We start from the raw sequence: 14,545 nt of genomic DNA on the forward strand, positions 1-14,545 counted from the left end.
TATATCTGACTAAAAGGAAAAATATAGGGAGTGCTCTCATATTATAAAGTATAATTATATGAAAGTGCTCCTCATGCTCATCTTTTTAGTCATGCATAGATAATTTTCAGATTAATTTTCTTAAAAACAGAATTTTTTACTTTATAATACGACTTTTTTACTATTTAGTTTTTAGCACGATTTTCAAAAATAGGAAAACCTGTTTTTATTTTTTACATCTTGGTACGAGTTGTTAGATTTTACAAAGAAAATATGTTTATTTTATTTTGTTGTTAGTTTGTGTTGTTTTCACTATTTTCAGGCATGCATATTATATATATATATATACACCACGTAACCAAGAAAGTTCGTGCGGTTTCAGTACAGAAGAAAAGGTAAAAAAAAAAAAAGTTTACCTTATATTTATTCCGCAAAATATCCACCATCCTTTTACAAGCTTGTAGATGCCATTTTTGAAGAAATCTTTGTGTAGGGACTCAAAAATTGCACCACCGCGTTTTCAATCTCTTCTCGAGTTCTGAATTGTCGATTGCGCATATAGTTGTAAATATACAAAAAAGTAGTCTGATGGAGCAATGTCTGGTGAATACACTGGATGTGGCAGAAGTTCCCAGCCGAGAGAAGAAATCATCTCCAGGGTCATCTTTGCTGTATGAGGTCTAGCGTTGTCCTGGTGGACACGAACACCCTTCCTATTCACTAGTGCAGGTTTTTTTTTTTTTTTTTTTTTTTTTTTTTTTTTTTTTTTTTTTGCAAGCTGTTCGGCTACCCTTTGCAATTGTGCTGAGTACACCTCTTTGGTTATGGTTTTACCACTTTCCAAGAACTCATAATCCCAGCAGTAGTCTACCATACACACAGCATCACCTTCCGCTGATGAAGAGCAGGTTTTGTACTTGAAAGGCACGGAGTCCATTTGACGATAGCCAATGGTATGAGCGGTTTTTTTTTTATCGTACACTACCCACTTCTCATCACACGCAAAAATGCGGTCCAAAATTGAACAGTTGTTGTTCCTAGTCAGCAAGGAAGAGCAAATGTTCAGTCGTTGAAGACAGTTCGCAGCAGTCAGCACGTGAGGGACCACTTACCCAGTTTCCACGATTTTCCAAGCTCATGCAAGTGCACACGAATGGTTTCATCGCTTACCCCAAATCGTTGAGCGAGTTCTTGATAAGTGACTTAAATCCTCTTCAATTGCTGCCTTGAGTTGGTCTAAATCGAGAGGTTTTGGTCTACCCGATCGAGGTTTGTCTTCAAGTGTCTCATCGCCGGTCGAAAAGGTCAAACCACTTTTGAGCTGTCCGTTCACTAATTGTACCTTCTCCAAACGCTCTACATATCTTTCTTGCTGCTTCCGCACCTTTTGTGCCCAACTTGAACTCATACAGTAAACAAGCCCTGATTACTGCGTTCGACCCAGACATGATTCACTGTGAATACTTGATCTACAACTGTCGAATGCGACCTGTTATCTACGTTAGCCGACGTGCCAATGACTCAGCTTTCAGAAACTGTCACATACAGGTACCCCTGGCGGCAGAAATGATTACTACCCCACGAAAAACAGCGGCAAGTGTAAAAACCGCACGAACTTCCTTGGTTGCCTGGTGTATATATATATAATTTGTAAAATTACTTTAATGTAATGGGTTAAGCAATTTACACCTTAAAATTTAATTTTAATAAATTTTTCATCATAATTTTTTGTTACATACAAATGTTAAAAAAAAAAATTACTCAAAGTGTGGTTTAACATGTAATATATAGTTTTTTTTAAATAGTTTGGCTAAAAATAGGTGTACTATGGTTTAGTCAGTTTCTTTTGTTTTTTACAAACCTTTAAGCAAGCTTAAAAAAAGGTGTTTAAATTTTTTATGTTCAATGCTAAGCGGGCGAAGAAAAAGCAGAGCTTTAAGCACGCTAAGTAGTTGCAGCTTAAAATTTTTTTAAAGCTCCCAGCAAACTAAAAAAGATGTTACGTTTTTAACAGAACTATAAGTACATCAAGTAGGTAAAATGCTTGAAGTTTAAAGCAAGTTAAAAAGCTTGGGTTAGGTTGAAACTTTTAAAACTAAGTATAAAAAAAAAAAAAGCAAAAGTAACTAACCAAAAACTTAATTAGAATGTTACATAAAGTTTGACATCTTCTTGAAACGGCAATGGCGCTGGTATTTCTTTGTTACTTAATTTAACAACAATAATTTTTGTTGTTAATTTTTATAATAGTTGTAGGAAGAAACAGTGTTTACTAAATAAAAGCACGTATTAGTTTATGAATACAAACCACATGCATAATATTATATATATATATATATATATATATATATATATATATATATTACACGGATATAATGTTTGAATGTACCCTCATGTCCAAAATTATTATCGCATGTCTATAAGTATGTTGTTGTAGGAATATAATTGGATAACGAATTTGTCCGGTATTTCTTATAATGCTAGTAAGTGTATAATCGGCAAAGACATGTATGTGGCAAATTTCATGTCAAAAGAGCAGTAAATAAGAATGATAAAACGAAAATAAAATTTTCCTGTCCATTTAGCAACATTTTATTTTACTCATTCTAATTTTCGTATTTATAATTCTTTTCCTATGAAATTTACCACAAATATACATTTCCCGATTATACACATAGTATCAGTATTAAAATTACCCTGCAAAATCACTAGAAAATTATATTCTTACAAGAAGACAGTTGTAGATATGCGACAATCATTTGGACATGAGTGTACATTAACTAAAGAGGATTGCCATCAACTTAAACATTCATTAATGGAACTTAACGTCAATTATCATTAATATCATTAACCAGCAGATTCGCTATGCTTTTCGTTCTAATAGTTACCTGTGAATGATGTTACCCTGATAAATTTCTTCATCTGTTATTTCCAGAGTAACAGAAAGAGGGCCATCTGGAGATTCAGCTGTCAACTTAACTTGTTTAGGAATAGTCTTCTGCTCAAAAATACAGTATACTAGGGTTCTTGAACCATTAAATACAGGAGGAATCTACAACGGGAAATACAAGCAAGTATCAGAAACAACAGATAATTAATAAACATAACGTACTGTTTAGCTTCGGTAATCTATAGTACAAAGCAGTAAGAAACTCATGTGTAACCTTATCAAATTCCAAAATTGAAAAACAGGGATACCTCATTGACTAACCGGAACACCTCTGGAAATCAATCGAAACTCAACTAAACGTGAACTTCGATCAATGATAACTATTCTACTTGGAACTACCTTCTAATTTCGTTGCATACATCAAGTTGGTCAGACAGAAGTTTCAGCCAAAATAAAGCTGAGTCGGTGAAAAAATCAAAATGATTGGATATTTTGCTTTGAAAGTAGGGTTACGATTTCAAACCATTCAACATACATACCTGGAACCCTCTGAAGAGCAGGAAGGAGGATGTAATTTTGTTGTGCAAACTAAAACCAAGTCTTGGATTTAAATATATTTCTAAGACTTATTTATTTGTAAGAATGGTGTTTCAGATATAGCATCTTTGCCATTTTACACTGAAACATGTAGCAACGGGAAACAGAACAACAAGAAAAGTGGAAATTTACAAGCAAAATAACTATTTTTAAAAACCGGGACATCTAGAAGTCCCGAAAAATGTTTTCAGGACACTGGGATAGATAGCAGAAAACCCAGAACGTCCCGTAATATCACAATGAATTTTCATTGTTAGGACTATTTTGTAAATAATTTTAAACTGAATTAGCCATTTTCTTTATAGTTCTTTTTTACCGACTTGGAACCTATAATTAACAAACAAACAAACAAAAAAAAAAAAAATCAAATCTTAAGGAAAAGGATTGAACACACACACACAACAAAATTCTTCCACAAACTAGTTTTAGTCAAACGAGCTATGGGAATATGAAAATACAGCGCGGAGTGAATAACCTAAAATATTAAGTATAAAATTTACTCCTTTCCCCACAAATAAGTAGGAAAATACAAGAAATACAGTTAATACTCAAATTCTTTCTCTCATAATCATGATAAATGGTGTGAGTGGCGTGATAAATGAATACAATAAAATATTTAAAAATTTTCTAGTGTCCTTGAATTATATAAAGGAATAGCTCGCCTGAAGTTTATTTATTCAAGGAAAGAAAAACAGGATAAAGGGCTCCCAAAAGTTACCAGAAAGCGATATCTCCAAATCGGAAATAATTGATAAAAAAACAGAATTCTAAAACTGTCAAATTTTCTTTTTACAAATTGTAGTACACAGTTATTTGTAAGAACAATTCTACAAGTTATCTAGTGCCACTTCTACAGTTACCAGACTATTATGACAAATTTTGTTGTTTGTGCATCCAGGCTGAGGGCTCCTGACACTGATTCTCCTGCTATCTTACCTCTCTCTCCTATCTGTTTATAACGTTGTCGTAAATTTAAATATTAAATTCTTATTAGGAAAATGTAATAAAAAGTGTTGTACAGTACAGCTGTTAACTTTCTTTAATGGTTCCGTATTACGACAAACACTTGTCGTAAACGTTGTGCACGCTAGGGATTTTTTTTTTTTTAATGTAATTTCTGGACTTATAAATATGTAAAATCTCAAAAATAGTTTCAAGAAGTTAAAATTCAAATGTTTAATACCAGTTTATTTCTGTCTTCACATTCTTTATGTTAATTTTTTCACGTTTGCCTTGAGGGCCCCCTTGATTTCGGTGACCTCTATATCCAGATAGCCAACCTGGCCATTCCTGAGTGCATCAATGGAATTGTCATTGAGTGTTTTATTATTTTAGTGTTCAGCTGAATTCTATGTCAACCATGAATGACGTTTATATCAGGATTTGAGAAGTGAGAAGAACATACAAACAATATTTAACAATTGCTTTCATTACAAATACATTTCAGGATCAGCTGCATGAAGAAGTAGTCGCCATGTACTTCGTTTGGCAGTTTAGTTTTCCAAGATTTGTACCAATAATTAAGGGAATGACTTCGAAACAGCTTGCAAAAATAACGCTTTATTGGATGTTTCAGATCCTTTTAACTATGTACTATGACCATTTGTAAAAACTTACCGATCTGAAAACCCAGATGTGAAACTATCCGAAACACCTAAAGGAATCAATCTGAGCTTCGTATTTTACAATATACGTGTGTAATTTCGTATGTTCCGTTAATATCCCCCTACCAACCTGTCTTTTGCGTGATTATGTTCCCAGAGAGGAATAGAAACTTGGTGTAAGAGAAACACTGAAGGCTTGCAGAATAAGTAAATTTTTAGGGGAATATGTATTGGGTTGAATGAGACAATTCCTGCTGGAGGTCAGAAGGATCCAATTTCTACAGTTGGCGCTAGTCTACTATGGAAGAAGGCCCAAAAGAATGAAACACTATAGTAAGTGAAAATTTAAAGAAGCAACAGTCAAATATATTTATATAATACGGAAGTAATGTTGAAAGCAATGTTCCACTTACCTTATACGGAGCTTGTTTCAAGAAGTTCGACGGGGGAACAACTTTAGGAGTTCCATAACCAAGTAAAGTTTTTTCTTTATTTATTTCTACTTTCGCCTCTTCTGCCTGCATATCTCCCCATTTCACTGATACTTCTGTAATTCATAAAGAATATTATCATTAACAATAAATGTTCAATTTACACACTTTAAAGGTAAACAACATATTAAACCATTATTAATGGCAGGCACAACAAGCAAACTGTAGTTTTAAGAAATAAAAAAATAAAAAAATAAAAAAACGGGAACAAAAGAAAAATTGAAGAAAATATATAACATTGAATCAAAATATATAAATATTGTATAAAACAAGTAGCGCAGTGTGATCTACAAATACTATATTGGGTATTTATGGAATAATCTTACCGAGAGAATTTATCTAAACTTTCTTTACAGTGAATTTTCATTACTATCGGAATGCTTTATGCTCACTTCTAGCCAAACGACTACACACACGCCTTTCTTTGATGCGTGATTTAAGTTCTAGTTCAGTGAGAAAAGAGGTTGGCACATTTCAGTGCCGACTCAACATGATGGTACCTGCATTAAGAGTTAGCACCTTCTGCTCTAGAAAACCTGAAGTAATGATAGCCAGATTAGGACATATTTATCGATTACATTTGCAAACGACTAGCCTTCTGAAAAAGAAAGGTGCATATCTACGAGATATATTTTATAGTATTCTTGTAATTTTGTGGAAATGAAGAATTAACATGGTGTAGAATCATTCATTTAATATGTGATATACCCTAAGCTGGTAAAATCAAGACCAATGAAAAACAGTGATGTTACATTATCCCAAGTCTACGTACGATTAGTTTGTCGAACTTAGTTTTACTACAATACTACCGGTAAATTATTAAATAATACACTTATTTATTTATTTATTTATTTACTTATTCATACATAAAGCCATCCATTTATACATTCATAAATTTATCCAATTTACTTTTCCGAACTCCCAGTACCATCGTTATTGTTAAGTAGCATTTCTCAACCTTGTATAGCCATCGTCAAAAGAAATAAACACATTTATTCATAAGGTGTATCCATTTTATTTTGTCCGACTGAGCGTGCCACTTTCTAATGAATAGCTGTATCTCCGAATCTACTGAGAGTTAGACATATGCTTACAAGGATATATGAAGACCTGAAGTAAATTTCGATCTAATTGGCATTTTCTGAAGTTTCGAATTATAACCGGAATGATGGTCTGTGGGCCAAGCCAGTTTAAGTACATTCCGATCTAAGTGCCAAACCTGTGCGTAGTAGTCCAGATCATTGCCAATAGAATGCATGAGGTGTACGCGCACGGTACAAATTCTCGAGGAAAAACATTATCTTAAAACTGTTCAAATAGCACTTAGATCTTAATTTACTTCAGGTCTTCATATATGACGCGACTGATGGCATTTGGTCAAAATCTAATCAGAATGTAAATCTCTGCGCAAAGTTTAGTACATTTCCATAGGATTTCAACTGATTTAATGCATCGTTTGATGACCGCCTATAAACCATTCGTACACTACTACACACCACACACAAAACAAAAACATCACGATTCTCTGCCTCCAAATAACATCAAGTGTTTCAAGTCTAGCAGTAAGACATGGCGACAGCTTTTTAATACACAAAGGTATCAGTGTGATTACGGCGTTATCCGCTTCTCTTTTTATAGCATTTCACTCTTAAAATCACAGAATTCCCTTGTAGAAGTCAAATTATTCTAAAAACTAAACCTTTTTAAGTATTTCAGTTACGGAGATAGCTTACGTCTAAAGAATTTTAAATTTTGCTGAAATATTTTGGCAGATGCTAAAATGTGTGAGAGAGATCGGGGTCTAGGGAGTTCTTGAACACAGCTGCTACGAGATGCAAGTGGCAATAACTATGGGTCGAAAATTCCGGAATACACAAGGTTGTCCACGATAAAAATGGTCAACTCTGAACCACTTACTGACTAGTACATCCTCCTCCTCTTCCCTGATTGTATTCGATGCGACTGCCCGAACAATCGCGCGGCTGTGTAGTTTCTACTGCACTAAACTCCAGCGTATAATGGAAAGGGGAGGGTCTCGCCATCCACTTTGGCAATTTCCGAAGACCCTTCAAGATACAAGGAGGCATCAAGCAAGGACCAAACCGACAAGAGTGCGTTGCAGAGGCATCCGGGGATTTCACACAGATGGACGAAAATTGAATCATTCGAATTCCCGTCTCTTCTGCCTTCCTTGCGTAGAACGTCTGGAATGACCGAGCGATGTGACTGGAGGTCTTGTCCATGTGGGTTCATAACCTTGTAGTTTTGTCACCTTACAGGTGGAGATGGTGTCAAAGAGGGTTTATAACGTTCTTCTGGAAGTCAGACGCATTGACTTTACTGTTGGAAGGGGCTTCAATGAGTGGTATAGTTCCCTGACTGCAAAGTCTCACTACCACCACAAGGCTCCTGAAAAACTTTCTTGCACTGCAGTCCCAAATCTGAAGAGCTCTTGATCTCATCTAAGTACCCCTCATCCAGAGTGCATATCCATTTTCATTTCTCTCCTGAGAGATGTGTTTCATACAATTTTCTGGCGTTTGTGAATCTCTCCTAAATGGAATGCTCTGTGATGCGGTGTCCGCGTGCTTCCAATGCTACGTTCTTCCGGATGTTGGAAATTACCTTTTGAGATACTGTGTTATATGATTCAAGTTCTCTGCGTTGGAGGAGTGTCCTGTGTCACTGCTCTCCTAGTGGCACACACTGTAGTGAGAATTCGAGCAGCTGGCGTCGTGTTCTCGGTCGATCACGTACCGCAGGGGCTTGTTGGGCATATCATGGGAAAATTGGTTGGGCATATCGTGGGAAAATAAGACACTAGTTTGCTGACGATTAAATCGTCTTTTTTGCACTATTTCACTATTGCTGACTACTCAAAAAATGACAAAATAATTTCTACAATAGAATAATTATATTGCCTGCACAGGTTCTGAATATGCGTAATAAATACAAATTTTAATAGTTTGCACTTTTATCTAAGTGACATATCTTTGGTATTAATGTTAAAATTATATTGACTTTCGACAATCCGACAAAATCGCTAATACAGCACGGCTATGGTTTCCGAACGTGAAGGATTAAAGAGTACCTACTGCACCAACGAGATCTGGATGAGGATAACTCAGCAAAAAGGCCCATTTTGCTATTTTACTAATGAAAAATTGTTTGGCATTTATTACACACTGTGTATACGCAAATTTGAGAATAAGTAAAATTTCAAATTACATATTAACTCGTACTCATGGATAATAATTCATATGATATTTTCGAGTGACGCTCATTTTGTACATTGAGAAGAAATGGTTTTGAACGAACTTACTGTTGGGAGTTGCCAGTTTCCTTTCTGAAGAATAGGGTAGTAGTTAGCTTGTTTTGATTAGTTGGGAGTTGAACGTCCTTTACAGAATGAAGACAGTACGAGACGAGAAGAGACATACTGCTTGAATAGATATCCAGACCATTCGCACGCTTTTATTTCAGGAAGTGAGGCTAATATTTTAGTATTCTGAAGACTTGAAGTGGAAAAAAATAATAGAATCAAGAAATACTACACCTTACAACTATGTGATGTCATCATTTTTACACTATGTGAAAGAGTATCATCATCTAAGGCTTTTTTTTTCAGTAGCTGAGGTCGGCTTTTTGGATCGCTGTCCTCCACCTGTTTCTATCTTGTGTCATATTCGCTGTGACACCACACTGCACAATATCGTTCTTAACACACTCTTCCCACTACTTCTTTGGCCGGCCTCGGGCTCCCTTTCCACTCACTTCTATAGCATCTACTCTGAGTTACATACTTCAAAGGTCTTCTTACATGCTCAAACCATCTCAGACTACTTTCTGACAGTTTTTCTACTACTGGTCTCACCTTTATTATTCTCCGGATGACTTCAATTTTAATTTTGTCCTTCCGCGTCAATCCACACATTCAACGCAGCATCTTCATCTCCGCAACTTGAAAGTTTTGTTCCTCTCTCTCCTTCATCGTCCAACATTCTGCTCCGTATAATAAGACAGGTTCCACTACTGTTTCGTAAACTTTTCCTTTAAGGCATACTGGTACCCTACGGTCACAACACTTCTGCTGCTTCTCTCCCATTTTGTCCAACAGCTGCTATTGTGCTGCCAAAATGTCTTGAGCCGTGGCAAAAATGCAAACTAAAGCTCACACCCTTACACACCCACGCGTTGAGCCAATAATGGTTCAGCTGTTGCTAAGCGAGAGAAAGCGAGTGGAATTCCTTCAGCCGATAGGAGCGCTTGCAACGGAAGACTAGGGATCAAGTCAATGTGGTATATCAATAATTCTGTTTACATCTTCTCTTGCATTTTCCTGCAGAATTGATCCCAAGTACTCAATTTCTTTGTCCTTACCACCTCTTTTTCGTCAAGTTGTATTCTTGTATTCTCGATTACATTTTTCCTGAAAGGACAATGTATATATTCTGTCTTCGTTCTACTAATTCTAAGCTCTTTGCTCTCCAACGCTCCTCTCCAGGCATTTAATTTCTCTTGCAGAGCCGCCTTGATTTCAATCACCAGCCCGATTTCATCCGCAAATAGCATATTCCAAAGTGCTAACTCTTGGGATATGGGTCGATCCATACGAAGTGGTCCAGAGGTGGTTGCTCGACCATCACCGAAAATTATAAAACTTAGTGTGCGACGAACCTTGTGTATGAGAAAGTCAATAACACTGTTCACGTTGTCGTATGTACAAGAGTTCTTGAATAGCGACCATCTTTGTCGTCGGTGAAGTGCCAATTTTTGCTTTTGCAAATGTGTATGAAAATTACAGTTGCTCAGGACGTGCGTATCACTCGAACACCAATCAGAAACAAATGTTTAGAGGAGAGAATGAGGTACACGGTGAATATATACTCTTACTTCTAAATAAATATACAGGGTTGCAAACCAATACATGAAATCACTAGACAAAGTACAGAAAATTACACTTTTAAAGGGGCTGTAATTTGGAACGGCATAAAGTGGGGGTTCATAAGTTTTGTGCTGAACACTATTACATGTAAAGAGTCTGTAGAAATATCCACACCTATGATACTGCTGACATCGTAGATCTATGGGGTTCTGAAAGTTGAAGTTTGTGATTTAGATGGCATATTTGGGGCGTAATATCTCAGGAGGGCAAAGTGCTAAAAATTGCTACTTAGGCCACAAAGAAATTCTGTATATGAATAAACTATTGCAAAAAATCATGACTGATATTACATGGCGAAAAAAGCGAGGACATGGTAAAATCGTGAAGAAAGCACGCGCGTAACGATGATCGTAGCCCGGAAAAATTTAAATATTTTGATATGTTCGATGCTCGATCTCAAAAACTACGCATAGTTCAGCAATTAGGGTCGCTTTTGTTTGTGTTCAGTTGTGCAAAAGCTTGCGAGTGGCGTTTGTTCCATCTTACTAGTGTGCCAGTAGTATCATAGGTGTGGATATTTCTACAGACTCTTTACATACAATAATATTCAGTATAAAACTTATGAGCCCCCCCCCCCCCCCACACACTATGCCATTCCAAATTACAGCCCCTTTAAAAGTGGAATTTTCTGTACTTTTTCTAGTGATTTCATGTATTGGTTTGCAACCCTGTATATTTAGAAACAAGAGTATATGTTTTCCGTATACCTCATTCTCTCCTCTAAACATTAGTTTTTGTTTGGAGTTCGTCTGGTACGTACGTCCTGTGCAACTGTAATTTTCGTATACATTTGCAAATGCAAAAAATGGCACTCCACCGACAACAAAGATGACCGCCATTCAGGAACACTTGTACGTACGACAACACGAATGTTATTATTGATCTTCTCATACAAAAGGTTCATCACACACTAATTTCTATAATTTTCAGAGATGGTCGAGCAACCATTTTCCCCATTTTTGGACCACTTCAGATGGATTGGCCCATATCCTTTGTATGTTCGTCCATCACAATAGCAGAAAGGTATGGGTTAAGATTAGAACTACGTGAAAGAGTATGCAAAGAGGAAGTTAGGAAATCACTCCCACTGAGAATTGAAGCCAGAATTTTGCACAGCAAAGTTATTAGGATACGAAGAGACCTTGGAGAATAAGTGCTGAAAGCATTTTGATAAAATGTTAAAATGGTACTAGAGAACAAAGTAACGATGTTCTCGCAATTAAAGTACAGTGCGTCCCACTAGCTTTCGAACCCGAAAAAAAACGTTGTAATTTCCGAACAAATATACATAGGAAAATGAAATTCACAATACACGTACCTTGTTTCATGCTGAATACATGACCGTCACAACAGGTGCTGAAAGTGTCCTCCCTGGACGTCAAGACATGTTTGTACGCGGCGTTCCATATTGTGAAAAGTCCGATGTAGAGTCTCCGGTGTAATCTCATGGATCGCATTCTCAATGTTGTTTCGCAACTCTTGCAGTGATCGTGGGTTGTTTCTGTAGACAACTTTTAAGAAAACCCTATAAGAAGAAATCAGGTGGTGTTAAATCCGGGGATCTTGGCGGCCACAATCCTTTGGAGATTATCCTGACACCAAAAAAGAACTCAATTTCTGCCATGGCCATGTTGGAAGTATGGAATGTTGCTCCATACTTCCGTCTTGTTGGAAATAACCGCGACGCAGTTCTTGATCGTCCAGTTGATTCACAAATTCACTGAAGATGTGTAAGTAAACTTGTGTGTTTACTGTATCTTCAAAGAAGATGGGTCCAATGATACGCTGTCGGGAAATTGCACACCAAACACTCCCACCTTTAAGGGTGGAAGTGGTATCTCATGGTACACATGCGGATTTTCGGCGGCCCACATCCGAGTATTCTGCGAGTTCACATAACCGGAGAGATGGAACCAAGCTTCATCTGTGAACCAAGAATAGTCTAGGATTCCTGGATTGTCATGCAACAAAGCTTGCAACCAACGACAATACATCACGCGCTTTTCCCAATCTGTAGTCTTCAACTCCTGGACGACTGTAACACGATATGGAAACAGCTTGGCTCTTTTGGCGGCTCTTTGCACAGTTGACTGACATCCTACCTCTTGTGATAATCGACGCAGGTTCTTAGGGGACTGCAAAAGACGTTGCCGCACATTCTGTACTATCTCCTCGGACATCCGTGGACGCGCGCCTCCATGTCCCGTAAGCAACGTTCCTGTTTCAAACTTGTTCACCAAATGATGTATTGATTTCGATGGTCCTTTACGGCATCCAAATTCACGGCAAAATTCACGTTGAACGGTCTGATACGATCCCGATATCCAATATTTTTTAACAATGAATACGTGTTCCTGTACGGTGTACAGAACCATCCTAGCGATGCAGCGACTCGAGTCACACTAACACACGCGCACCACGCCAAGCAGCACTTCCCCTGGCGCCACCTATCGTCTTTGTTTTGACGTGTGCGCTTCTGTTTAACCCTTTCTCGTGTTTAGCATGAAACAAGGTACGTGTATTGTGAATTTCATTTTCTTATGTACATTTGTTCGGAAATTATAACGTTTTTTTCGGGTTCGAAAGCTAGTGGGATGCACTGTAGTTATTAAGTTTTGCTCATTATTACTAGTTTACTTATTGAACAATCTCTAACATGTACTTCGGAAATCTATCTTCTATTATATATAAACTTTCGAGTGCTCATTAAAATTACTCTAAATTCTTACGAATAAATGTTGATTGAACTTACTTCAAGTTTGAAATGTACATACAGAAAAGGAAGCTAGAGTTACTGAAGTACTAACGAAGAAAAAGAGGAAGAGAAACTGAGAATAATGAAGGATAAAAGAGTAATCTATAGTATTTAGTGCAGTGAATGTGATGTTGGAGAAACAAGAAAGAAATTAAAGGAGTGAATTAAACAACATAAGGGCGACATAAGATTAAAAAAGAGGGCGACATAAGATTAAAAAAGAGAGACAAACGCAGTCTACAAACACTTCAGGGAGACGGGGCATGCAGTTAAACAGAAAGAAGTGAAAGAGACCAAGACGACATATGTAGTCAGCACAACTTACTCTATTATCGTCGTTTATGATTTTCTAGAACGTAGCTCATTATCAACATAAATTATGTGCCCCAACCATGCTTAATATATGCACTTGCGCACGCCATACGAGAGCATACGTAATTAGTAACTAGTTTGAACAAAAAACATTACACCACACTAACGTAAAATGGTTTAAATAAAGAATTTCATTATATTTTACTGTTATTGATGTAAATCATAAGATCTTACCTGTCTACCATATCCTATTACTTTACCATAAGAGTACACCAAGTGAAAACTCCTCTAATCCAGAATTGATAACATACGTGAAATTTAATGTTTTTCAAGTTCTTTCTCTACTGATATTTGAGTTTATGATTAGATAGGAAATTTCATATTCTCATATTGTTCCAAAAAGGACTATGAAACCCAATACACCACAAATACGCTGTTTGTATTGCAGGGATTTTTTCAGTTTTCTACAAAAGTCTATGACTATAAAGAGAGTTTAGGATGTTTCTTTTTTGTAACTTATTCTTAAATAACTGAAACTCTTGTTTCCACAGTACTTACTTGTTAATGCTGGCTGCAATGCTTGTTTCAACTGTTTAATAACCTTTCCTTGAAGGTTTTCCTCGTATGTTACGAATTCCGCAGTTCCATTGCCAGCTCTAGCAATGCCATCTACCAGTTCATGGGAAGCAGAATCACCTATACCCAAACCGAATACTCTTGTTGTATGGGCATTTTGCCGAACAAAATTCTTTACCTCTTGGGTATTTGAAACCTATAATAAAAAATAATTATTCTGTAGTAATTATACAGCTATATAAACCTAATCTCGTAACGTTCGAACTTGAGAAAGGCTATTGATAGCACGGTTGCTTTTAGTCGAGTTGTGTGTGTTAGATCCATGTACAATTACACAATTACGTAGTGGTATAAATTAAGACTCAAAGAATTATTAATGGTAAGTTTCAAACATCC

General features: G+C 36.5%; 1 protein-coding gene across 5 annotated transcripts in view; it reads right to left on the reverse strand.

The window, feature by feature from the left end:
- LOC145666399 (von Willebrand factor A domain-containing protein 5A-like) overlaps positions 1-14,545 on the reverse strand; it is a 186,453-nt gene that overhangs the window by 116,467 nt on the left and 55,441 nt on the right. For all 5 annotated transcript variants that reach the window (XM_081733605.1, XM_081733604.1, XM_081733602.1 and 2 more), the window contains exons 9-11: positions 14,132-14,345; positions 5,484-5,617; positions 2,868-3,031 (exon numbers count right to left, since the gene is read on the reverse strand). In XM_081733605.1, coding sequence (XP_081589731.1) covers positions 2,868-3,031; positions 5,484-5,617; positions 14,132-14,345 — 512 coding nt within the window. The remainder of the gene's footprint in view (positions 1-2,867; positions 3,032-5,483; positions 5,618-14,131; positions 14,346-14,545) is intronic.

The sequence above is a fragment of the Thermobia domestica genome, chromosome 12 (genome assembly GCF_964235325.1).
Source record: "Thermobia domestica chromosome 12, izTheDome1.hap1.1, whole genome shotgun sequence".
NCBI lineage: Eukaryota > Metazoa > Arthropoda > Insecta > Zygentoma > Lepismatidae > Thermobia > Thermobia domestica.